Source organism: Zonotrichia leucophrys, chromosome 3 (assembly GCF_028769735.1).
Source record: "Zonotrichia leucophrys gambelii isolate GWCS_2022_RI chromosome 3, RI_Zleu_2.0, whole genome shotgun sequence".
Taxonomy (NCBI): Eukaryota; Metazoa; Chordata; class Aves; order Passeriformes; family Passerellidae; genus Zonotrichia; species Zonotrichia leucophrys.
The window spans coordinates 101,765,423-101,790,111 of NC_088172.1; the positions used below are offsets into that span (position 1 = coordinate 101,765,423).

Here is a 24,689-nt window from a genome sequence, read left to right on the forward strand (position 1 = left end):
CTATGATGCCGAGGCCGAGGCAAACCTCGGGACCACGCTGTGATGCATTCATTAAACGAGCAACTTCCACCTTTTATTTCCCCCTCGGGCACGGGTTGGGCAACGCCCGAGAGCGGCGCGAAGGGGAAAACTTGGCGGATTTCCTCGGGGAGCATCATCTCCGGCACCTCCTCCTCCTCCTCCTCCGGCGGGCACAGGGCCGGGGGCGAGGCTGGGCGGGCCCGGGGTGTCCCCTCCGCTCCAGCCCCACAAAAGGCACCGGAGGCAGCGGAAAGGGTGGAAGGAGCATCCAGGAGAGCAGGTACAGGGGGCAGAGGGTGGCTGGAAGCGAGGAGAGAGCTGTGCGATAAATGAAAATGCTTATCAGACCCCGCGGGCTCCTGTGGGCTGGGCTGGGGGTGCTGCTGGCAGTGGGGACAGAGCTGGGAGGTCACTGATGTCCTGGGCAGCAAAGGGCACTGTGGTGACACAGGTTACTCACATGGAGCTCTGCACCTGCCTTTGCAGGGAAAGGCTGGGCTGATCCCGTGTCCTGCTCCCAGGAAAACTTTGACAAGAAAGGCCAAACAAATGGGCACTGGTAAATCCAGGGCAGGGCAAAGCTCCAGGGCTGGGCTCGGGGGAAGATCCGGGGTCACACAGTTACGTGGAGCTCCCTGGGGTGACACTGGAGTGGCTGAGCAGGTTTTTTTTGTTTGGTTGCCGTGCACTGGGATGGGAGACATAAAACCTGAGTCCCACGGAGCCATGAAGGACATTTCTAATTGTCTTGGTTTGAAAAGACAGGCGTCTGCTAAGGAAGGCAGGAGCCTCTTTTAAAATGGAAATGCAAACCCTCTTCCTCCAAATTATTATAATTTGATATGGACTTCAACCAAATTTGGATTATTTTAAAGGGCATTCATTAACATATTATAATGATGGATTTAACATTTATTTTCTCCAGGATGAAGATCCTTCCTGGCTGCCTTCATTTCTACTTCATTCCCTTCTTACTCAGTGGGGCACATGGATTCCTAACGTGGAGAACACCTCCAGCCTTCCTGGTTTACAACTACTCCTATTCAAATCTCTCCTCTGTCTCAGAAGCACAGGCTCCAAAAACAGCAAGAGCTCTCAATTTCTCACACAATGCCATTGAAAAAATTACCAAGGGAGACTTGGAAGGATTTGACTGGCTGGAAGTTCTGGACTTTTCCTACAATCGGATCAGGGCTGTTGAGCCTGGAGCATTCCAGAGTCTGCTCAGCCTGGCTTCTGTGGATTTATCATTTAATGATGAGAAGCTGCTTCTGTCAGATCTCCCACCCCACCTGAAGCTCTCACCTGCTGGCAAAGCTCCGAGGTCTTTGCAGCTTTCCAGGAATCCTGGTAGATCCTTAGGGGCTGCTCTGGAGCCTTCTGCTCCTACAGCGGAGCTGTCACGTTCTGGAGTTCGGTCTCTCCTGCAAATCCTTAGCCCCAGGCTCAGGAGAAGCCCAGGGAATTTTCTTAGGAAGGGAGAGAGGAACTCAACAGCCCTTCCCACAGCCACACCTGAGCCCACCCTCTGTGGAACTCCCATCAATGGGACACTCAACCTGTCCCACAGCAACCTCACCCAGGACGAGCTGATGTTAAAACTGGATGAGGATCTCTGCAAAGCCCACCTGGACAGGATTTTGGAGCTTGACATCAGTCACAACAACGTGGAAATGGATCTTCTGTATCTGTTTACCCTGTTCTTCCACATGGAAAACACGCTGTCCATCGATGCCAGCTTCAACAAGTTAACCATTAACATCCTGGATCCTTCGTCCTTCTGTGAGTTCCCATCCCACCAGCTTTTGTTCCTAAACATCAGCAACAACCCCATCAACAGCCTGGATACGCTGTGCCTCCCTTCCAGCATCAAGGAAATTGATCTGTCCTTCACCAACATCAGCCAAATACCCCCGAATTTTGCTAAAAAATTGGTTAACTTGGAAAAAATGCATGTTCAAGGCAACCACTTCATCTACAGAGCGTTCTCAGAAAGCGAGAACGCACTTCCAATGTGTGTCCCTCCCCCTGGAACTGTGCACATCAACGCCATCTCCTTTGTCAGGAAGGAGGTTGGGACACCCATTGAAAGCCTTCCAGACAAAGTGAAACACCTGGGAATGTCCAACTGCTCCATTGTGGAGCTGCCAGAGTGGTTTGCTGACACAGTGGAAGAACTGCTATTTCTGGACCTCAGCAGCAACTTCATTTCTGTACTTCCCAATTTCCCCCCCTCCCTGCAGCATCTCGACATCAGCAACAACGACATCAAAGTCATCTCCCCCAGCCTGAAATCCCTCTCCAACCTAACAATATTTAGGATTCAAAGTAACAAAATTACGGGTGTACACACAGAGCTTTTTCCAGCAGCCTTAAAAAAATGTGATCTTAGCAAAAACAAGGTGAAGGTGTTGTCCTTAACTTCTGCCCTGGAGAAGCTGGAACACCTCAATGTTTCTGGGAACCTGATCACACGTCTGGAGGCTGCTGGCCACCTTCCTGCACTGACCAGCCTGGACAGCAGCCACAACCTGATCCCAGAGCTGCCCGATGGCTTCGGGGCAGCCCTCCCAGGGCTGAAGTACTTCAACCTGTCAGGGAATAAGATCTCCTTTCTGCAGCGTGGCTCTCTCCCAGCCTCTCTGGTCGAGCTGGACATCAGCGACAACGCCATCACCACCATTGTGGAGGCCACGTTCGGCCCGCTGACGAGCCTCAGGCTTCTGGCTGTGCAAGGGCACCACTATTTCTGTACCTGTGACCTGTACTGGCTGGTGAACGTCTACCTCCACGATCCCCAGCTGGAGATCAGGGGCAGAGGGGCCATGAGGTGCAGCTTCCCCCCGCAGCGCCGGGGCTCCCTGGTGGGCAGCAGCCGCCTGACGCTGCTGCGCTGCTCCCTGGGTGTGCAGCTGGCCGTGACCGCCGCCGCCGCCAGCCTGGCCGTGCTGGCCCTCACCCTGCTCTGCTGGAGGCTGGACGGGCCCTGGTACGTCCGGATGGGCTGGTACTGGTGCATGGCCAAGAGGAGGCAGTATGAGAAGAGGCCAGAGAACAAACTCTTCGATGCCTTCATCTCGTACAGTGAGCACGATGCCGAATGGACCAAAGAGAACCTGCTGAAAAAGCTGGAAAATGACGGCTTCAGGATATGCTACCATGAGAGGGATTTCAAGCCAGGGCATCCTGTGCTTGGGAACATTTTTTACTGCATAGAGAACAGCCATAAGGTGCTTTTTGTTCTCTCTCCCAGCTTTGTGAACAGCTGCTGGTGCCAGTACGAGCTGTATTTTGCCGAACACCGGGTCCTGAACGAAAACCTGGATTCCCTCATCATGATCGTGCTGGAAGATCTCCCACCCCACAGCGTCCCACAGAAATTCAGCAAACTCAGGAAACTGCTGAGAAGGAAAACTTACTTGAAGTGGAGCCCTGAGGAACACAAGCAGAAAATGTTCTGGCATCAGCTAAAAGCTGTCCTAAAAACAACCAACGAGCCGCTCGTGAGAGCCGAGAACGGATCTGCTCTGGAGATGCAGGAGCTGGAATGAGACCCACGGAACTCTGAGGGCTGTGCCTGGAAAGCCTGTGGTCAGATAAAAGCATTTACCTCCTGCAAAGGCTGCTGTGATGCCCAGGGGTTTGTCTGGGGGACTGCAGCACACTCGTTATTCCCTCTGATAAAGAATCCAGACCCGAGCACTGATAAAAAGTGATAAAAAAGATTTTCCTCCTGGATGCTTCAATTTGTCCAGCTATTCCCAGCATTTCTTTAAGTGCTGTGGATGTCACCTGAAAGGAAGAACTGCTCAGGTCATGCTGCATGTCCTTGCTGCCTTCCTGAGGTGGTGGCAGTGAGGAGTGGTGTCTTAGGACTGATTCCCAGTTCTGGGACACTTAAGGTGGGAACACGCCCTGTGTGCAGGTAGGAGAGCCACAAACCATGCTGGTGCACAGGGAGCAGCTCCTTCCTTTGCTTTGGCAAGGGAAGAGTAAAGATTGACTTAATTTAGCCCTCTGAGAGAGGCTAAACCCACTCTGCTACAGACTGTGGGTTCAGTGACTGCTGGAAGAGATGAGACTTGAAAATCTTTTGTAAATTCAGAATAAAATATACAACCAGACAGTACAAAAAGGACCAGCTGAGTGTTGTGGTCTTTGCTGTTAAATGACTGGGGTGAGCCTTGTTTAATCACAAATCTCTGGGGAATAAGCAAGTTGTGTACATTATTGTTTAGATTTAGGAAAGTTCCACCTCACACAGTCACCCTGACCCACTTCCAGTGGATTCTGTACTACCTCTGCATGGGCCTTGCCCTCACCTAGTGCCACTTGATAATTTTATTTATTGTGCTTGGGAAAAAACAAAAGAAATTCAGCTGATCCAACTCTCACATTCAAGGGAAATCAACAGACTGTGACAGAAAATAAACACCAGGTGAGGACAAACTATTTGGTTTAGCATGACTTGGACTTGCTCCTGTAATGAGCAAACACAAACAACTTCCCAGCAGAAAATCCCCAGTCCAGAAATGCAGCATGTTTGGAACACAGACTGTGAAAAATTCCTTTTCCAATTCCAATTCCTGGCTCTGCTGTGACAAAACCAGACCAACACCAACCTGTTTGCTGCCAAAAGGGAGAACATGCAAAAAACATCTCCACTGACCGAGATCCCTTGGAACTCAGTACAAACCCACCTTTCCTCAGCAAAACTATTTGGCATCATCAGCTTTGAGGTTTTGTATATGAGGATAAAACCCACAATCCTGCAGGCCAGCAGCTGAAAAAGCCAACTCTTCACCACAGAGATCTAGGGCTTAAAAAGACTGTGAATTATAGAAATATTAAATATTTTTGTTCATTTAAGTAACCAGAAGTCGCTTGTTAATGAGATTAATGAGCCACAAGTAATTAATCAGTTGTTTTTCTAATAACCTTTATGCTTTCCTCTTTCTAAAGCACTCAGTGGTCACATTTCTCACTTCCTCTCTTCCCACAGACAGAGAAGTTGCACATACAGCAAACCCCCAAAACTGCCTCATGTATATTTTTCCCTCCAGTACGATTTGTACTGAAGAGAAATTCAAATACAGAACAGCCAAACAAGATCTTTTCATTATCTTTTGTAACTAGTTTAGAAAAAACCACATTATTCATTTAGAGAAAAAAAAAAATCTGGGCAGAGAGAAAAGATTTATGGAAATAATTTCCATTTTACATTTGTATTAGAAAGTTGTTCACACTGATTTTATTGCGAGAAAGCTGGTTTGAATTATTCAGAATTAATTAATATTCAGTGTTAAACAAAAAACAGTGTTCCAGGAGAATCTTGAGAACAGTTTAGTTAACAAAAAGCCTGAACCAACAACTCACAGACAGCAATGATGTGGACATTTTTTGTCTCTAAAGTAACAAATCACATTCCCATCACTGTCATTTTCCTGGAGATGTGGCACTTTCCCATAGCAAGGCATCAAAAGCCTGTGGCACAATTATTTTGGAGACACTGCTGAAGTCCACAGAAGCTGAAAGGTGATTGCTTATTTGGAAGAGATCTGGCCACTTAGAGCAAGAAATGTCTAATTTAAATTAGACAGGGGGCAATTCAGGGGAATTTAAATGACCCTGAATTGTTCTGCCTCCCATGGAATTCCCACAATAAGATACAACACAAATGGGTAAATTTATTAAAAAATACTTGACTTCTGTTATTTGCTCACTGTGTAGACCAACAGACAAAGTTTCTAAGCAGACAGATGAACTCAAACTGATGTTAAGACTTAACAAAACTTCAAAAACTTGTCATTCTGGTTTTAGAAATGTTAGCAGCTGTCAGTTCTGACCGTCAGGAATGGCCAAATCCCAATTTATACAAAGTCATGGGCAAAAGAGCAAGCAGCAACACGACTCTGTGCCTGACAGCTGACCAGTTAGGGAATTCCAGAGGTGACTGTGCTCCTCCTGGTGTATCAGTCACATAATATTGCAAAACTCATCTTTATCCTCAAGTAAATGCATATAATTAGGTAGTGCACGGTTATTTCTATCAGATGTAAAACACTTCTCCAAATTATTTTGGGATACAGAACGCCACCATCATTAAAGTCAATGCCCAGCAGGTATTTATATATGTACTGCAGAGGTTTGTCCCAGGGCCACACTTCTCAAATGTCCCTCCCCAGAGGAAATAGAACACTGACCAAACAAAGAAGCCAAAACTGAAATCCTGAACTTCAGCTGAGTTCATAGAAATTTTGCCATTTACCTCCACAGAAGCAGGGTTTCACCCTGTGAAGATAAAGGACTTTTGTTAATACTGAAAAACATTGATTCTTCCAACCTCCTGCAATGGGAAGAGTTTAAACTCAAATACTACCAAGCATCTCCCCAGTTCTTCCTTCCTGAAAAGACAAGGTATTTATAAAACTTGGTGTTGTCATAGGATGGTTTGGGTTGGAAGGGACCTTAAAGATGATCCAGTTCCAGGCATCACCTTCCCCTGCCCCAGGTTACCTCGAGCCCGGTCCAACCTGGCACAATGACATAATGAACCACACAATCATGGCATCTAGGGTTTTTTTACTCGCCCAGCAGTAAAACTTAGTAACAAACCCAAAATATCCCCCTTGCTGGCTCTCCACGGCAACTCCAGAGCGCGTCAAGGAGGCGACAGCCCCGCGTTCGCTTCCAACGCCAACGGGAGCGGTGTTTCTATTCACCGGCAGCAGCAGCATCACGGAGTTGGGAGCAGTTCCTGTCCAGAGCGGAGCTGGAGGCCCTTTGGAAGGGCCGGGAGGTGCCAAGGCTACGCGGAGGGCAGCGGTACGAGCCTGGCAGCGCTGCACTCCCGCCCTGCCGAGCTGCCCGAGGGATGGAGCGCGAAGGCGAAGGCGGAGCCCGCGGGCTGCAGGCTGTGCGGGGTGCTGGCCTCGGCCGAGGGGCTGCTGTTGTACACGCTGTAGTAGGGCTCGATCCGCGTGTTCATGGGCGTGGAGCTGCTCTGCCCGTAGTGCTGCTGCTGCTGCTGCCCCGCGGACGCCTTGGGGCTCAGCACGCTGTCCTTGGAGCGGCTGCCACCGCACGCCTGCTCCAAACCCTTCTTCTGGGCCTTCGGGGACAACATGTAGGCCGAGTTGGTCTCGTGGTGCGACGACTTGTTCCTGTTGACCTCCAGGCTGCCTTTGCCCATGGCTCGAAGCCTCGTCTTGTGCTTGCAGCAGAAAAAGACCAGGGCCACGTACTGCAGGCACCAGAGCATGCGTCTCCGCAGCCCCGCGCTGTTGCGGGAATATATAAAGGGATTTAATCCCGATTTGAAGAAAATGAGGGTAAACCCGCACAGCTCGAACTGGTAGAGCACAAAGCCACCGCTGCCGGACAGCATGTCCTGCACCAGGGAGATGGCCAGGGGCAGGCAGCACACCAGCACGGAGAGCACGATGACCACGCACGTCACCACCGCCTTGGAGTCTTTGGCCGTGGCCAGGTTGACGGCCGAGGCCAGCGGGAGCCGGCCGGGGAGCTTGGCATGGCCGTGGGGCGGCTTGCCGCAGCTCTGGGTCCTGTAGAGAGCGGGCACGGCCCCGGGCCCCGCGAAGGGCTGAGCCCTGGCGCTGCCCACGGCCACGGCGGCAGGAGGGCACCGCCTGGCCCGCGCGTTCCTGCGCAGGGCCTGGGCGATCATCGCGTACGACACGGACACCACGGCCACGCAGCAGATGAAGTCGGTGACATAGAGGTAGAGGATGAGCCTGCCCTGCCCGCGGGGCAGGCTGGCCATGGGCAGGCAGAGGCGGGAGCCGCGGGTGCGCAGCGTGGCCAGCGTGGCCAGGGTGAAGCTGGCGGCCCAGAGCAGCAGCGTGAGCAGCAGCGAGCAGGGCGCGGAGGCGGCGCGGTGCGGCTGCTTGCCCAGCACCATGCGCAGCCGGTGCAGAGCGATCACCGCCACCGTCTTGAGGGACATGATGATGAAGCCGGAGCTGGTGAGGTGGAAGGTGAAGCAGAAGGTCCCGGGCACGCCGCGGGCCGGGCCGAAGAACAGGACGAAGGCGAACATGGGGGCGGCCACGCCGCAGATGAAGAGGTCGCAGAAGGAGAGGTTGAGGATCATGAAGTCGAAGTCGGTGCGGAATTTCCGGAGGGCCGGGTCGAAGAAGGAGAGCAGCACGATGAGGTTGCCGTAGGAGCCGAGGCAGAAGACGAGGGCCAGCAGGGAGGCGCAGGCGGCCAGCGTGGCGGCGTGGGTGCCCTCCCGCAGCTCCGCGGGGCCGCTGCCGTTCGCGCCCAGCTGCTCCGCGGGCCCGGCCGGCAGCCGCCCCGACCCGTTCATCGCCGCCCGGCCCCTTCACAGCGCGCTCATCGCTGCTCGGCCCCTTCACAGCGCGCTCATCGCTGCTCGACCCCTTCACAGCCCGCTCATCGCCGCCCGGCCCCTTCACAGCCCGCTCATCGCCGCTCGACCCCTTCACAGCGCGCTCATCGCCGCTCGGCCCCTTCACAGCGCGCTCATCGCTGCTCGGCCCCTTCACAGCGCGCTCATCGCCGCCGCCGGGCTCCCACCTTGCCTCCTCACTGCACCCTCACCGCCGCCTCAGGGCTCCCGCCCGGCCCCCTCACCGCCCGCTCGCCGCCGCCTCAGCGCTCCCGCCCCGCCATGGCGCCCGGCCCGGCCCCTCCCCGCTCCGTTCCGCTCCCTCCGCCGCGGCGGGGCTGAGCCGGGGCCGAGCCGCGGGGGCAGAGCCGCGGCCTCCCCGCACCGCCGGGCACGGGCGGCCCGCGGGAGGCGGCGCCGAGCTGGCTCCAAAGCCGCGCTGGCGCTGCATGCCCGCCGCTGCAGCTCCGGGAGCAGCGGTGATGCGAGCGGGTGGAGCAGCACAGAGAATCACAGGAGCGTTCGGGTGGGAAGGGGACCGCAAGAGCATCTCGCTCCTCTCCCTGCCATGGGCAGGGACATCCTTCACTAGCCCAGGTTTCTCCAAGCCTGGCCATGGACACTCCAGGGATGGGACAGCCACAGCTTCCCTTGCCAGGGCCTCACCAACCTCATAGGGAAGAATTTCTTCCTAATATCCAATATGAACCTGTCTTTCAATTTGAACCCTTTCTCCCTTGTCCTGTCACATGCCCTTGTAAATAGTGTTGCTGCATCTTTCCTCTAAGTTTCCTTCAGGTTGCAATTAGGTCAGCCTGAAGCTTCTCTTTTCCAGGCTGAACAATCTCAATTCTCTCAGCCTTTCCTCACAGCAGAGCTGCTCCATCCCTCTGAGCAACTTGGTCCCTCCTTTGGCCTTGCTCCAACAGCTCTTTCCTGTACCAGGACCCAGAGCTGGACACAGTGCTCCACCCAGAGCAGAGGATCTGTGCTGGCTGTGCTCCAACACAACACCTGCCCCAACCCAAAACCTGCTCAGCATCAACATCAAAGCTCTGCATGCTGCTCCTGCCCTGCTTGCACTTCTGCATCCCTTTCCTGAGCCAGCTCAGTGGGGCCTGGGTGCTCTTTGTGTTTGCTCAGAAGCAAAGGCAAAGAACCTTCTGTGTTCCCGTGGGGAGGGAAAACATTGAGCATCATTTCTTTAACTGCCAATTGCTATCACAAATATAGTAGTGATGGATAACTGAGCATTAAAGGGATGGTTTTGAAGTACTTTCAGGGATGTGAGGGTAAGGAAACAACTCCATGCATGTTCTCTGAGGCAGACACAGCTGAAGGGCCTCCATGGCACTGGAAATCCAGGTGGAAGAGACCAAAATCCAGCCAGGAAAGGCACAAAAGCATTATGAAAATACAGTAGAGCCAGTATTTCTGACTTGTGCATGCACTTGTCCTACAATCATTATATACACATTAATCTATTGTTTTAATAACCATCCCCTACCCCAGTGCTTGGTGCTTTGTAGAACCATCCAGACAGCCACAAATGTGCAAGTTTGATACCTGAAAGCTTCCCAGTGCCACCTGCCTGTTTCTTTTTCAAACCTTCATTTCTAAACCCCAGAGCAATGTTATAAAACCTTTGGCTGGTGACAGCAGCCTGGCCTGTGAGCCTTGCCCTGCTAAACACGCTCCCAGTGGTAATGGGAGTGGATTTGTGCTTGGGGGAAATGCCAGCAGCTGGCTGCAGCAGTGCCCTGCAGCCTGAGCAGGTGCCTTTTGGCTTGATTTTGTCCTTAAGCTGGTTGTATACAAGAGGGAGAAGGTTGAAAACCCAAAACGTGGTTTCCTGTGGCTTCAAATTATCTCCTCTCTCAGCTTGGCTGTCTCTTTGTTTTCCCTTACTTGTATTTTTGTTTGTCATTCACAGTTAATTTGAAATCTGTGGGTGAATCTTGGCCCTCATGAGTAAGAGTTGCTTTTTCACAGACAAACTGCATCTCCCTCCTTGAATTTTCTTATTTATAAACATTATAGGACACTTCATTAAGGGATTAAACAGGAGTGACAAAATGTTACCCTAATGCAAGAGTGGGGTTTGGTTGTTTTAGCCCTCTACAGTTATTAACTGTGATTTGAAAAGGAAGGGAAATTGTAGCTTGTTCAAGGCTGCAAGCCTCAGACATTCCAGCAGAAAATGAGAAGGGATTGTTCTCAGGGAGCAAGGGAATGAGCTGAGGCAAAAAGGATCTCCATGGGAGCACAAAGCCATGCTCAGCCCCTGTGGTGCAGCAAAGTGTCTCACCAGTCTAAAAAGTGACTTTTTAAAAAGGACTTTTTAAAAAAAGACTTTTAAAAAGGACTTTTTAGCTTTTAACAGAATTACCAAAGTTTGGGTGGGGGAGAAAAGTAGTGGGGGAAAGTGTGTTTTGCAAGGTAGGAATCACAAAACTTACCTTGCACAAGGTACAAGGGTATTTACTCTTTGCAGCAGCCAAGCCTTTCCTTAAACTTTAATTCCTTAAATTACTTAAAATGCACTTAAAAATCCAGTGCTCTCTAGAACTATCAAGATTCTCATTGTCTTGAAGTTTCTACTGCATAAGGAGAAATAATGTTCCCAAGGCATTTTTGACAACGGAGTTCTGAAGATATTTGCTGGAAATTACTTTTAATTGTTGAAATCTGTCCTCATCTCAGCCAAAGATTTGTGTCTTATGCTTTTAACAAAAGAGTTCTAGGGGAAAGCAGATGGAATAATAAAAGAGGGAATTAACGGAGAAAAAAAAATAGAAATAAAAGCCAGGAGAGAATAAATAAGAGTAGCAGTGAAAAGCTTTTAACAGAATTCTTTCAGGGTGAACTCAGCTGGGCTTCTACATGGATTTATTATAATATGACTGCACGTATTGCTAGAACAGATTTATTTGGTTTATTGCTGGTTTTCCTAAGAAGCCAACCAGAAATGATGGCATCTCACATTCCCCAAGGGAAATGTGTGTCCAGCTCCCTCTGCAGCACCAAAACTGCTCAGCAACATCCTGCATCTTGCACAGAGTTTGTCTTTGACATTCACCAGGCTGTAACTACCTCTGCACCTGAGGGCCTTGCCTTGGATGAACCACCTGGAACACCTTCCTTGGAGCAGGGATTCCTCTGCCTGCTGGCACCTGGGAAATCTAGAGCAGGCTGAGGTTAAATCCCCCTCCTTTTATTAGAAATAGAATTATTAGGCAATTAGAAGTTGCCTTTCAGGTACTGCAGGATGGTATGAGGATGCAGAACACATCAGCTGGTAACTCACAGCTGTTAGAGTTAAAATCTGCCCAGGACAGTGGCCAGCAAACCCTTCTGCTGCCACAGGGCTTGATTTTCCCCTTGTATCTTACCAGATTATTGTGTTTTCCACAGCCCTGGGGAAAAGGGAGCTGGAGGCTCTGCTGCAGGATTCCAGGAAGCCTGAAGCTGTGGAAGGAAGTGTGAGACTGAGCAGGGTGTGGGATGCTGGGGATGCCTAACTGTGAAAAACTGACAGGAGACATCATCACATCATCCAGAGCACCCAGCACAGCAGCCTGGGAGAGAAGTGAGAAGGGAGAAAGGGAGATACCTGGACATAACAGGAATAAAGTCATAATATACCAGAAATAAAGAACTTCATCCCTTTGCCTCTTTGATTAAAACCCAAATCCATTCATGAACTTGTTATCAACACAATCCACCAACGTTGAAACTGTGGTACCACCTAAAAGCACAGGTTAAAAATCTAATTTGCCTACTTGTAATTTTCTTATATATCAAAATAAACATCAAATATACCCACCTGATTATCGAAATATGGGAGATCACACCATTTAATGGTCTAGCAAGAGTCACTGAGCAGTACATCACTGGCATCTTGAGTGTTTAAAAACCAAACCCCCAAAAAATCCAACAAACCCGCCCCCAAACTCAACAAACCAAAACACCTCCCAAATTCTGCCTTACATCTTTGCCTTTCTTTGGTGCTTCCCCATGATGGTCACAGGTTATCTGTGCAGTCTAACAGGTGGTCATTAAGGATGTTGAGGCTATCAAACTATGCTCAAGATATTTTTCCATCTCCTTTCCTGTTCCAAGGGGAAAAATTCTCTCTTCTGCTGCTAGAAATCTCTCCCTCTCCAGACTGAGGTACTGCAGTTGGTTTATCTTGACAGCTTCAGGGAAGAGACAGTAAAAGACATCAGTGGTGAAAGTTCAGAATTCAGGATGTGGGTGTTGCTTGGGGAAAGTTAGGGAATAAATCCAGTAATGCAGTTGTGGTCTTTGGTGAAGATTTGGTGGTAAAAAATTGTTCCTGCATTTTCAGGACAAGAGACTAACAACCTTTCCTTCACTAAAACTCAACCAGCACAAGTTTGCTCACGCTACCACAGATGTATTTTATCCTATAGAAATGTATTTTGGATATTTTGCTGTATTTACTGGGGGATCTCTTTGGATAAAGCAATTTACTGTTGATTTATGAGGTGTTGGGAATTAATATCACTCCTGACCAGAGCATGATTCCCTACAGTGCACTGAAACCTCAACCAATTCCAGCTACACTCTGACTAAGGAAAGAGATTCCCAAGTACAGCACAAAGCAGCAGAGCTGCAGAACAGCACATGCAATATCTGCTCCAACACTTTATCAGCCAAGGATCCTTTAAAGATGATCCTCTGCAGCAAAGGCTTTCCATCACCTGAAAAGATTTAATTTCATCACTTGTAAAGAAAGATTTAATTCCATCAGCAAAACCCTCTCCAACAAATACCAGTTTCTCCAGTCCTCAGAAGTTAACAGGTGTTTTCCTGGCACAAGGTATTTTTCCATAAATGTAAAAGCTGATTTCCTAGACATCAGAACAAGATCTTAAATTAGTCCTTAATGATACTTTAACTCATTAGCAAATCCCAGGACAAACCCAGGCCTCATCCAAGCTCAAAAGCACTGTAAAAACCTGAAGTTACCAGTCTCAAACCAACACATTTCCTCTTTAGAAATACAGGAAGATGCAGTAGTTACAAACAGTCCATTTATTGGGTCTTAAACTACGTACACAATTGAAATCATAATTTTGGCACTACGCTATACAGTGGTTACATCCGTGTGCTGACACTCCTTAAATACTGCCCCAGGAGCACTGCTGTGCTTGGAAATCTGGGATGAGCCACACAAAGGTCTCAGTGCTCCTGGGGGATTTTGCATGAAAAGATGAAACACACAGCAGTTTATGAGTTATTTCCATGTACCTCACGTTCTATGAATGGATCACACCAGAGTATGTGATGTCAGCATTGAGAAATGGCCACACGTGTTGCAGTAAAATCTGAATGAGACACAGACATGAGATACAGGAAAAGCAAAACAAACCCTCTCAGACACAAAGAGATATTCTGTTAAAGAAAATAATTTAAAAAACTAAGAATGGCATTTGTTTTGATACAAAAGCCAGAACCACTACTGTATTAACATCTAAGTATGAATCTTTACAAATTAATCTCACAATGGTGTTATGTAAAAGGTTGCAAACTGTACAATGTTTTGTCAATGCAATGCCTCTACAATTTATACAGTCTTTTACAACTATGTAACACATATTAAACAGCTTGTTAAACAGCCAATTGATACCAGTCTCTTAACAAAGCTGCAGGCAAGAAAACACAGAGCTTCCACAATCTTCAAACAAGATATGCTTGCTCAATCTTTAGGAGAATACACTGTTAAAAACTGCCTTTCCACACTGTGCATACATTTCATTCCGTGAATTCAACCACCACTAACAGTCCATCATTTCCTATCTGTGGGTTCTAATTACATGGAAACACCCATTTCCCCCTTAAAAATATGCAGAGAATCATAGATTTTTTTATTCCACACGTGCTCAAGACACCCCTGAAGGCCTGGCCAGGCAGCAGGAGCTGCCCATGCTGCCTCCTGCCACCCCTGCACTGCACAGAGCTCGGCTATTTACATTTGCACAGGGGAGAGAATACAAAAAGGCAATGCTGCCCTGAGGTGGACTGGATGGTGCTCAAATCCCAGCAGTGAAAAATAAAACTCTGAGGAAGGAAGGAAGGCTCCCAGGGCTGTGTATGGGCTGGGGGAGGAGTTGCATCGGCAGAACTGGAGAGCTCCACTGGGAAATTCCTGTTTGCAGCACTCTCTGGTTCTGCACATCCTTAATGTGGGAGCAGGGGGCAGGAGGAGGGAGTGAGGGATGTGCAGTGTAGGTCACTGTGTGCAAGGAAGCAGAAACAAGACTGATGTGTGGTGCAAGCCAAGGAGAAGGGTCTTGCCATGGACTCACGATGAGGCCCTGCAGGTGCAGCCTTGGGGCTCCCCCAGCTGCTCCCTGGGGAGGTGAAATTCCTTTTGAGTAGAACCAGGTCTCTATGTTTGTATTTAACAGTAGTTTTGATTAGGCATCAGGATTTCCAGCACAAAGTTCTCTACATGATCAATTTCTTTTGAGTTTCCTTTATTTCGCAGAAAAATTCCTACATCCTCGTTTTCCCCAGGAGAAGCCTGAAAAGAAAGAAGAAAAAGAGTTCAAAACACAAATATTGCCTCATGCTCTTGTTCATATGAAAAGATAAATTAAAGCTTCTCTTGGAATGCTGTCACGAAACACCACAATACAAGAGATGGGAATCTTGTAGTGTAACAAAGAGAAACTCCAGGAACGGATTCACTCTTTGGGGACATGCCTGTGTGAAGAGCCCTGGCAGCAAAGCCAGAGTGTGGAAGAGGAAACCCAGTGGTAGCAGCCATTGCCCATCCTGAGGTGTAGGTGATAGCCTGGACTGGGTGGTGTAAAGTCCTCAGAGGCATCAGAAGGACAAAGCAGCACTTTAGGGGCACTGCCAGGCATTTAAAAGGCAGCCAACTGGCAGAAAATGGAGAAATAAATAAAATAAAGGAACATCAATATTCAAGAAAAGAAGTGTAAATGTCTTAGCAAAGCACAGGGATGCACAGAAAGGTGGGAAATATTTTAAATATTTAACCAAAATAAATCTGACCAAAACCACTGGAAGATGCAAAGGGCCAGAAATTTTGGCTGCAGCATTTTCCCTGTGGTTAAGGATTCTCCCTGACTCTGGAGCAGAATTCCTAAGAGTGAAGTTTATGGCAAAAGCCATCAGCTGACCCACCTATGCATAATAGCAGGGTGAAACCAGGAGGTCAGTGAGCACCAGGAGTTGGTCATCTGTGAACTGCTGCTTGTGCTCCTGCCAGTTGTCGTGGTGGGTCCTCCGGAAATTGGACAGCGTCTTCTTCACCGTCATCTGCCAGCACAAGGGGGATGGAGCTGTCAGCCAGGGACACAGCTCCACACCAAAACCAGCACAGGACACAGCAAACACAACTGCTCAGTGCCACCAAGGCTTGCAGCAGACCCAGAGGACAGCAGGGCTCTGGGGAATTCAGCCCACGGTTTCAATTTTCACAGTTCTGGTTAGTCCTTTGACCAGGGTCGTGACTCCAATATTCTTACAAAAAGGATTCCTGGGTCTACAATTTTGAGCTAGGAAACATTCACAGATTCTTAAAAAATAAAAGCCAAGTGCTTTTCCCCCACTGCCTTTTTCAAAAGGGTGGTTTTGGTCTGAAAACATCAAAGGAATTCTTCATCTCACTACTCTGGCTCACAGTCAACAAAACCCAACAGACAGGGCAAAACAGTAAGAGTTAAAGGCAATGATTTCTTTAAAAACTTATTTCTAGGGCACCTCATAACACTTCATTTTAAAAATTCCAGACTGATGTTTTGGTTCAGGTTGATGCTTCTTAGAATGGCATGCACAAAAGGGACATCTTTAATGAAAAAAAAACCACTTCCTCCATATAAATACAGCTCTTGAAGCTTTCAGTTTAATGCTTTAAATTTGAAAGCAAGGACAGATCTACTACAGAAAATACTTAAAAGCAGGTCATGCTTTAAAACTATTAGGAGTCATTTAGTAAAAAGCAGCAGAAATTAAATTTCTTAATAGGTTCCTATGTTTTTCCAGGAAAAGAGAACTAAGAATGAGTCACAGGTATTCAGCTGTGTTCTGTTGAGTTGAGAGCTGCTGTATTTTTACCTCAATAGGCTGGGGATCATTGAGGTGGGCACTGAGATCCATGAGGAGCTGTGGCATCCAGGTGGGCACATCGTAGGGGCTGGACAGGATGCAGGCACTGAGCCCCAGGACGCCGGCGTGGCGCTTCACCAGGTCTGCAAAACCCAGCTCAGTTACAGAACATCAGCAACAAACCCCTGGCACTGCAGAGACCTCCAGCTCTGCAGGAACCCAGAGAGTTCTACAGACATCAACTCATGGATCTCCAGAATGGCTCTGATTCCTTACTCAGAATCCCAGATTCGTTCTTGTCTCTCTAATTTTTTACATCTTCTTCCAACAGGAATCAATCTGCAACTGCTGGACACTTTATAAACATTTCAAATGAGCTTCCCTCTCTCAAAGAAACTAATGAATAACTCATGAGTGACATCTCCACATTCCCTCTTTCTGCATTCAGAGTGTTTTCCCAAATCCCAGAACTGGACAATATGGAAAGCAAACTTCTGGGTCAAATGACTGTGACTCGGATGCATTTAATGCCCAGGCAGAGCCAAAGTTCCAAATCAGGGTTAACTAAGGCGGTTTTTGTTCCAGTTTATTTTTTGGTTGGTTGCTTTGAGTTTGTTGCTTTGTTTTTTTAGAATAAAAAACCCCACTGCTAACAAATAAAAGGTAAGGTGGGGCAAGAAGTGAAACTATGTTGTGACTTTATTTATTGAGGAACTTGCTATCCCTCATCTGTGAACTGGAAACTGGAAAAACTTCTTTAATGTTAATTCTAAAAGAGTAAGAAATTAATTTAACATATGAATACATAATAAAAATATTTGCCTTTGCTGTGTATTCTTACCATCAACGTTGCAAATCAAATTCTGTGGCAGTCTATGTTACCCAAACCACTGATTTTCCTCCTGAGCTGCTTCCTTACCCCCTGAAGGAATTGTGTCCCCCACTGAGGCCAGGTCCCTCTTCCTTTTCTTGGGGAGCCTCATCTTGCAGAGCTGCTCGAAGTGAGTCTGCATGGGCGCGTCCATGGTGAGGAAGTTGCACTGCAGGAGCCCGCTGAGCGTGGTGGCCGCCATCTCCCTCACCTGGCCACGCGTGGGACACAACACAACTCATTTATTTATACTTATTTATATTTATTTATTTGTGCCATACTGCCCTTTCAAGCACACCCCACTAACCCAAGCCTTGCTCAGCAAAAGCCTTTAAAGTATTGTCCTGCTATTAGTAGTTTATTAGGTGGCTCTTTAAAATTAATCAACATGCTTGGCTGTAATACAGAACTACTGTCACAGAATCTGCTATAAAGTGAGCTGCTACTCAAGGAAATAATGTAATTTAACTCCATTGTCAATAGAAGAGCTTTAGAAAGTTTAAAAACAAACATTGACCGAGACCAAATAATCAACTTGCTTCACAAAATTCCTAACAGGCTCTGCATTGACATCAGTTTTAAAGTGGGCTTTATTCAAAAGCATTTAGTTCTTCACAAAAGCAGAAGAGCTTTTCCAAGAAAAAGCAGGAGGAATGTTCCAGAGATTCAGCTGAATCTGTTCTACCCATAGCACAAGTATTCTTTGAAAGGCACAACAGATGCTGGATTAATAAGCAACAGAACAAACTTTACTATCAACAACTCAGTTCTGTAATGCTCCAGCATGAGACTTCCTTGTCTCATGTACCAGACCCCTGTACTACATGAATAAAACCAGAAACCCAGGCTGGAAAAACATTCTTAAGGGTAACACAGGAGCACCAAAGAACAAGACTAAACTTAGCTTTCATCTAATTGCCAAGCCATTCAAAACACAGATCTCCTCTTCCATTCTTTTTAAACAAACCACAGCACCTTGTTAGTGAATTCCAAGTAGAGACAACTCATCCTCGCCTTTAAAAACAAGTGACTAACCCATCAGTATTACTAATTTCTCTCATCTCCTCAAATCTTCCAAAGCCAGGAAGTTATAGATGTGTAAAATTGTATTTAAATTGGGAGTCCCTCCAAAACTCACTCCCACTTTCCATAATTACATTCTGACAAAAGCCTCCCAACGTTTACAAACCTGCAAACCAAATCAACTGGTTGAGATGCTGCCACCAGATTTTGTGATAGGTACATTCTGTCACAGGTAACTGCAAACAGAACACTTGTCTCTGTGGAGCACAAACACCTGCTCTGAATCCAATGCAGCAGATTATAATAATAAATTACATCCTTGAACATGATGTTCTGAGCCTCACAAAGCCATAAGTACAGCTGCAAGAGCTGCCATAATTAAACAGAGGAAGTTGAAATCAGCTCTTGAGACTCTGACCCATTCCATTTAAATTTCTACAAGGTACTATTCTAACGTGATCTACTTTGCTGCCAGCGAAGGAGGAAGGATGAGGTGAGAGGCTGGCAGTGCTGTTTATCAGCAGATTGTGAGTCCCTGAAGAGCTGAGCTATTAAATGAGACAAGATGTGCTAATACAAGAGCCAGACACAAAGCAGCTCGGCTGGGAAGTGAGCGAGCTCTCAGGAGAGCTGGGCTCATTTACATCCCTGCTCCCTGTACTACAACCACTTTTATTTCTAAATTAATCACCCAGCCAGAAGGAACACTTTGCTGTGAGGAGCACCTGGAAGCAAAGCCTTTAAAATCACTCACCAAGCAGCTGATCACTCACCACCTCTGGCACTAAATAATTTATAAATTATCACACTCGTGATGGAATACAGAATATAAAAACAAGAGGAATCTCTCCATCACCTATGGGTTTTTTTTGGTAAGAAGGGACTGATCATTGTCTAAAAGTGCAGCCATATCACAACAAAACCACTCAACAGCATGAGCCAAACCAACTGTAGAAGTTGCAAGGAGAGAGAAAATACAGAGAGAAACAGAGAGAAAATACTCTCATTCCTGTGAAACTGCAGTGCAATATGAAAAATGCTTATCAAGACATTGAGTGCTGTGCATACTAAAACAATCATCATCAGGTCTGGCCCTTGCTATCAAAATATGCAAAAAAAGTATCTTAAAATCCAAGAACCAAAACCTCAATTCTACATTGCAAAGACATCAAATCCTAGTCAAAGCTAACGATTTTCATCTTAAAAATCCAGCATCCAAAAACTACACAGGAATTACTCAGCAGGATACTGCATCTTGTCAGTTATTACCAAGAAAGAACAAGATTACTTTTCAGAGAAAAGTGAAAGCTTCCATGGCAACAGCATGATCCAGAGTGGTTATGAACACAGGTAGGCTTTTTGGATTTGCACCTCTGCTGTGCAGAGAGATAATTTGGTACATTTAAAGTAACTCAATAAATTGCATTCAAGTGAATAAAAGGTATTTTTCAAAATGGTGTGAGATTATGAGGTAAGTATTCTGACAAACAACTTCTGTAGGATTGTAAGGTGATGAAGAATCTTTCTTCTAGAAGGAAAAAAGCATCCAAAAGTAGGATTTCATTGATATTTGGCAACTGCAGAAACACCAGGGAAAATGATGGTGCAGGGGAGATAGGCCAGGCAGGAGGTTAACACTAAAGATTCTCCACTTTGCTTAAACATGACTTAAATTCACATAATTTAACGCAAGCCCCTCAGTTCTAAGTAGTTCTTGATGGAAATATAAAGAGTATTTTTGTCATTAATATGATATGATTACATGTGAGGCAGATCTACAGAGAAATAAATAGTGATTTTACACACTTTTCACACAGGAAGGGATTTGACCTTGGATGTTGAATTTTCTACCAACACACCTTTATAGTGGAATTAATAATATCCCTATTTCATGCACTGAAACCAAGCTCCAAGCAATGCACCATTCTGTGAAAAAGTGAAAGCAGTGAACTTTTAAAAAATCACTAATGGAATATTTTATTATCAATTGTTTCCCTGGAATGAATATGAAAGAAACAAATCCTATAAAGCTCATTTTCAAAGCAGGAAGAATGCTGAGCTAGAAATACCTCCTGAATTAATTCACATGTCAGCTTTTCAATAAAAAAAACTTTGACAAAGGCAAGAAACAGTGGTGTGAAAGCAGTGCACAGAAAGGACCACTTGCCTCGAGCTGTTCATCTTCCAGGAGTTTTATCACCAGCCACCTGATGTCATTGACTGCCTCGCTGTTGTTGAGGAAGATGAAGAGATTGTAGAACACCATGGTCTGGAGGTAGGTTAGGATGGTGTATCTGGCATGCCAAGAATTGCTTTCTGCTGTCTGCAGTGAATAAATCAGGGTGAGAAGGCAAAAATGTCAAAGAAAGCAGGCCCCTGAGGGAAAGTGAACAATATTTAAGAAAAAAGCTTCTGGGGGAAGTTGCAAAGAATTTCCTTTATTCAGGTAATTTTGTTTCATTGACCTTTTATCTCTAAAGTAGGCAGTTATTATTTAGGGAATAATTTTCACAGGCTTCACTTCCAAAGCAGATTGTTAAACAGAAATATATTGTAAAACCCTAAAGAAATCAGATTCCAGAGCAGTTCTTTAGCTGAAGACTCATTCTGAAGCTGGATTCTGAATTGTTATGCTCATGAGGAGATTTAAAGTGATCCACTACTGAACCAAATGTTAATATATCAAAATTCTGTTCCATTTGTTATCAAAGTAAGTGACTTAAATGTTAAACAAGACACACTTACTGAGTGTTTTAAAACACTTTAAATAAAATCTTTCAGATCTAAATCACTATTTGACTTGCTTAAATCAGTATTTGATTTAAGAGTATTGTATACTCTTAATTAAAAGCAGAGGATGCACGAGATGAGAAGGAGCTTTAAGCTGTTTAGACCACACTCACTTGTTTTAGCACCTGAAGCACCAAAGGCACTTGCTGAGGATACAGCAAACCCTGAGACATCAAGGACAAACACATCTTAGCATCTCTTTTGAGCTCATCGTAGCTGTTGTCGTTCTCCACAGGTGCAATCTAAATCAGAGCAGGGAGGGAATAAAGCCCTGTTAGTAAACAGGCACTGGAGACAGCAAAATCCCCAAAACAAGGGTAATCTCATGAAAGGACAGCTGTCTAGGAAAAATACATTCAATATAATGCTGAAAGATTAGGTTAGCTGGGAAAAGCAATCAATATGACATTAAATATTCTCAGTAAATGATCAAGATATCCTGGTGAGATGTTGGTTCCCCACTGCTGTTCTCTTGGTATCAAACCAAATTAATTTCAGATTTTAGATCCAGGTCCAAAACTGAGACAAAGCTTTACCAAGGTCACTTCTACTTCAATAGACCTTTATTTTATGGTCACATAGAATACTGTGGGGTAATTTATTGATGTTTGTGCACTTTGGGCACACAAGCATGGATTATTTCAGAGAGATAGGACTGGATGACACAGATTCAAAGAATACAAGAATCAGAGGAACAACAGGAGCTGCTTAGAAAGAATTGTGTAGTCAGGAAACAAAAGAAAATAGCTCAAGGTCCCTTAGAGAATCATGGAATGGTTTGGGTTGGAAGAGTGGTCCAGTTTCACCCTCCTGCCATGGGCAGGGGCACCTTCCACTAGAGCTGGTTGTTCAATGCCACATGTAACCTGGCCTTGGAATATTATAAATATATATAAATAAAATAACTTCAGTTTATTTATACAATCCTTCTTTAATCAAACATAACCAAGAAAGGAGAAATTAAAGGATGTACCTTGAAAAACAAAGGTAACAGCTGGAGTTGCTCCGTGACGGCCGTAGAGAAAGAACGTCCCGCACTCGCCATCAACCACTTCAGAACTGTTTGAATAAAGAGAAACTATCACTGATCAAGAAGAAAAATATCAACAACTCTGCTACACAATTTTCAGACCTCAATCATCATGTGCTAAAACACCCCCCATTCCCTGAGCTCCCTAACTCACTGGTTTTCAAGAGTTTAATGCCCTGAGTTCGCTCGTCTTGTTCGCCGACTCCATTCTCTTCCATAACATGATTCTGGATTTCTTCATCTGCTTCCATGAGGGGTCTGAGGTTTTCAAGTATCCGGGTAGTAAATTCATGGACACGAGGAGATTTAGTTGCAGCAGTGTTTGGCAAGGAAACATCTATCATGAATATGTAGGTCAACACACTAAAAAAACAAACAAAGCCAGCAGGAACACACAGTGAGCACGACTCTTGTCCAGAGAAGAGTGATCTGTGAACTCCAAATGATCCAAGATCAATTGGGTGACCTTTGAGGTTAATACTTAGAGAAAATTTCCTCTCATCTTCAATTCAAAGTTATTTACAACCAAATGTCTCTTCTAAGAGCTTTAGAGATGTCAAACATAAACATAGACAAGAAAATAGTGAAGCCCTGGTACAGCTTGCCCAGAGAAGCTGTGGCTGTCCCTGGATCCCTGGAAGTGTCCAAGGCCAGGCTGGACAGGGCTTGGAGCAACCTGGGATAGTGGAAAATGTCCCTGCCCATGGCCAGGGGTGGGACTGGAGGAGCTTTAAGGTGCCTCTCAATCCAAAGCATTCTATGAATCGACAAATGAAAAGAAGAACATTCTATGAAAAGACAAATATAGAGAAGTCATCTGGAATTTCTGAAGCAAGTCTCTTAAATTATCGATCTGATTTTTATTACAGCAGCATTAATGCTTTTCAGGTTAATTATTTAGCTACCTGACTACCCAAATAAAAATGCAGATTTAAAACCCAACAAGAACTGCAGCAGACAGCACTGACCTTCCTATTCTCTCTCGGACGTTCTTGTAGACCTGGGTGAGTTTGGGCTCCAGGTACTTGAGCAGCCTGTGCAGCAGCTCTGGCACTCTCCACTCCTGCTGGGCAAGGCCCCCTTGCAGCACATAAAGGCGGCTGGGAATCAGAACAGAAAAATAAAAAAATCATTTTTAATCACACAGAACATTCCTCCTTCCCCAGTCCCCTCCAGGCTTTGTTTGGGAATGTGCACAAGTCTGTCAGTGCACCACAGTGTCCTTCAATGAGCAAAACTTGCCCTCTGAAACAACAGAACTGCTGCTCTGCCACCCCCAAACCTTCCCATCCTCTTAACTTAGTTATATTAAAAATACTACCATGAAGAACCTGCCATTGTGTGGGGAAAACTGACTGGAAAGCATTGCCTTTGTTCCCCTCCCCTACAAGGCAGCTGGCACAGCATCCTCTCAATCCAGCTTATCCAGGCTGCATTTCCTACTCTATTCAACCACAATAAAACAGTTCAAATCCATTTTACCAGGCATCTACAAATGATCCTCCTTCACCACTCAGTGGAGATTCCAACAGCAATTCAAACAACCAGTGCAGTTTCCTAGGATCTCTGCTCTCCTGGAAAAGAACAGGGAGCAGAGATGTAAGTAAATGAGGGGGGTTGAAAATGCAAATAATGTATAAAATAAGGTATAAACAAGGAAAGTGTTGACAAATATTTTTTGATCTCCTGGATTTATTTATTAAACAAGGGCAATATTCAGGATGTTTTCACAATGAACCTCAACAGAAAAAAAACCCAATAAAACTATACACAGTTTTAATTAATTGGTAAATGCAATCAGAATAGAAGGAATTTTAGCTTCATTTTTGAGATATCTGAATAACCATGCCTGAATTTTGCTAATTAGGGTTCTGGCTGACAACACTACACTGAGTTCTGCTGAGTGATGTGAAAGAATTATTGGCCCAAGATATTTGTGACCTATCACTGACCCTGCTGTCCAGCACCACAGCTCCCAGCTCACTGCAGGAATGTTAATCCACAGTGGATCCAGCTTTAGAAGACAAAAAATGGGGTACTTACACAGGAGGTGGCAATGCAGGTGCCCCAGTCATTGTAGGTTTCCACTGTGATGTTGGATAAAGCTGTTCGAAGCAATGGACACAGAAGGTTCCAAAGTTTTTCCACCTGCCCAGCAAAAACACAAGAGAAAAGATTTTACTATTTGTACTATTTTTTACTATTTTTCCTATTTTACTTTTATAAGATTTTACCCAGTCCAGACATTAAAATGTCTTCTTTATTTTTGTACTGATTCTCCCAGGATTATTTTTTGGCACAGACAACTAGGCCTGAATTAAATAAATATTTAGCAGTCCAAGGAGGACATAATCACTTATTCCTATTGGAAATTACAAACCACATAGCCTTGCCATCTCCTTAACACCAAACTGCTCCTAGTTTTAGTACTGAAGCATTTTCCCAACACCTGGCAAGAACAAGCACCAAACCAA

The 24,689-nt window shown here is 45.9% G+C and overlaps 3 protein-coding genes across 3 annotated transcripts in view; 1 reads left to right on the forward strand and 2 right to left on the reverse strand.

Moving 5' to 3' along the window:
- Positions 1-244: 244 nt before the first annotated feature.
- On the forward strand, positions 245-4,083 carry LOC135445050 (toll-like receptor 2). The gene is made up of 2 exons (XM_064707093.1): positions 245-301; positions 947-4,083. Exon 2 carries the CDS (start codon positions 948-950, stop codon positions 3,570-3,572), a length of 2,625 nt encoding a protein of 874 aa, XP_064563163.1. The 5' UTR covers positions 245-301; position 947; the 3' UTR covers positions 3,573-4,083.
- Positions 4,084-5,198: 1,115 nt separating this feature from the next.
- Positions 5,199-8,707, reverse strand: GPR75 (G protein-coupled receptor 75). Its single transcript, XM_064709673.1, has one exon. It carries the CDS (start codon positions 8,351-8,353, stop codon positions 6,830-6,832), a length of 1,524 nt encoding a protein of 507 aa, XP_064565743.1. The 5' UTR covers positions 8,354-8,707; the 3' UTR covers positions 5,199-6,829.
- A 4,726-nt stretch (positions 8,708-13,433) lies between these two features.
- The window catches only part of PSME4 (proteasome activator subunit 4), a 47,609-nt gene continuing 36,353 nt past the window's right edge, over positions 13,434-24,689 (reverse strand). The window contains exons 37-47 of the mRNA XM_064709674.1: positions 24,259-24,363; positions 23,698-23,789; positions 23,184-23,315; positions 22,370-22,578; positions 22,159-22,244; positions 21,299-21,427; positions 20,563-20,718; positions 17,421-17,583; positions 16,511-16,644; positions 15,578-15,712; positions 13,434-14,948 (exon numbers count right to left, since the gene is read on the reverse strand). Of these exons, the coding sequence (XP_064565744.1) occupies positions 15,578-15,712; positions 16,511-16,644; positions 17,421-17,583; positions 20,563-20,718; positions 21,299-21,427; positions 22,159-22,244; positions 22,370-22,578; positions 23,184-23,315; positions 23,698-23,789; positions 24,259-24,363 (1,341 nt within the window). The 3' untranslated portion in view covers positions 13,434-14,948. The remainder of the gene's footprint in view (positions 14,949-15,577; positions 15,713-16,510; positions 16,645-17,420; positions 17,584-20,562; positions 20,719-21,298; positions 21,428-22,158; positions 22,245-22,369; positions 22,579-23,183; positions 23,316-23,697; positions 23,790-24,258; positions 24,364-24,689) is intronic.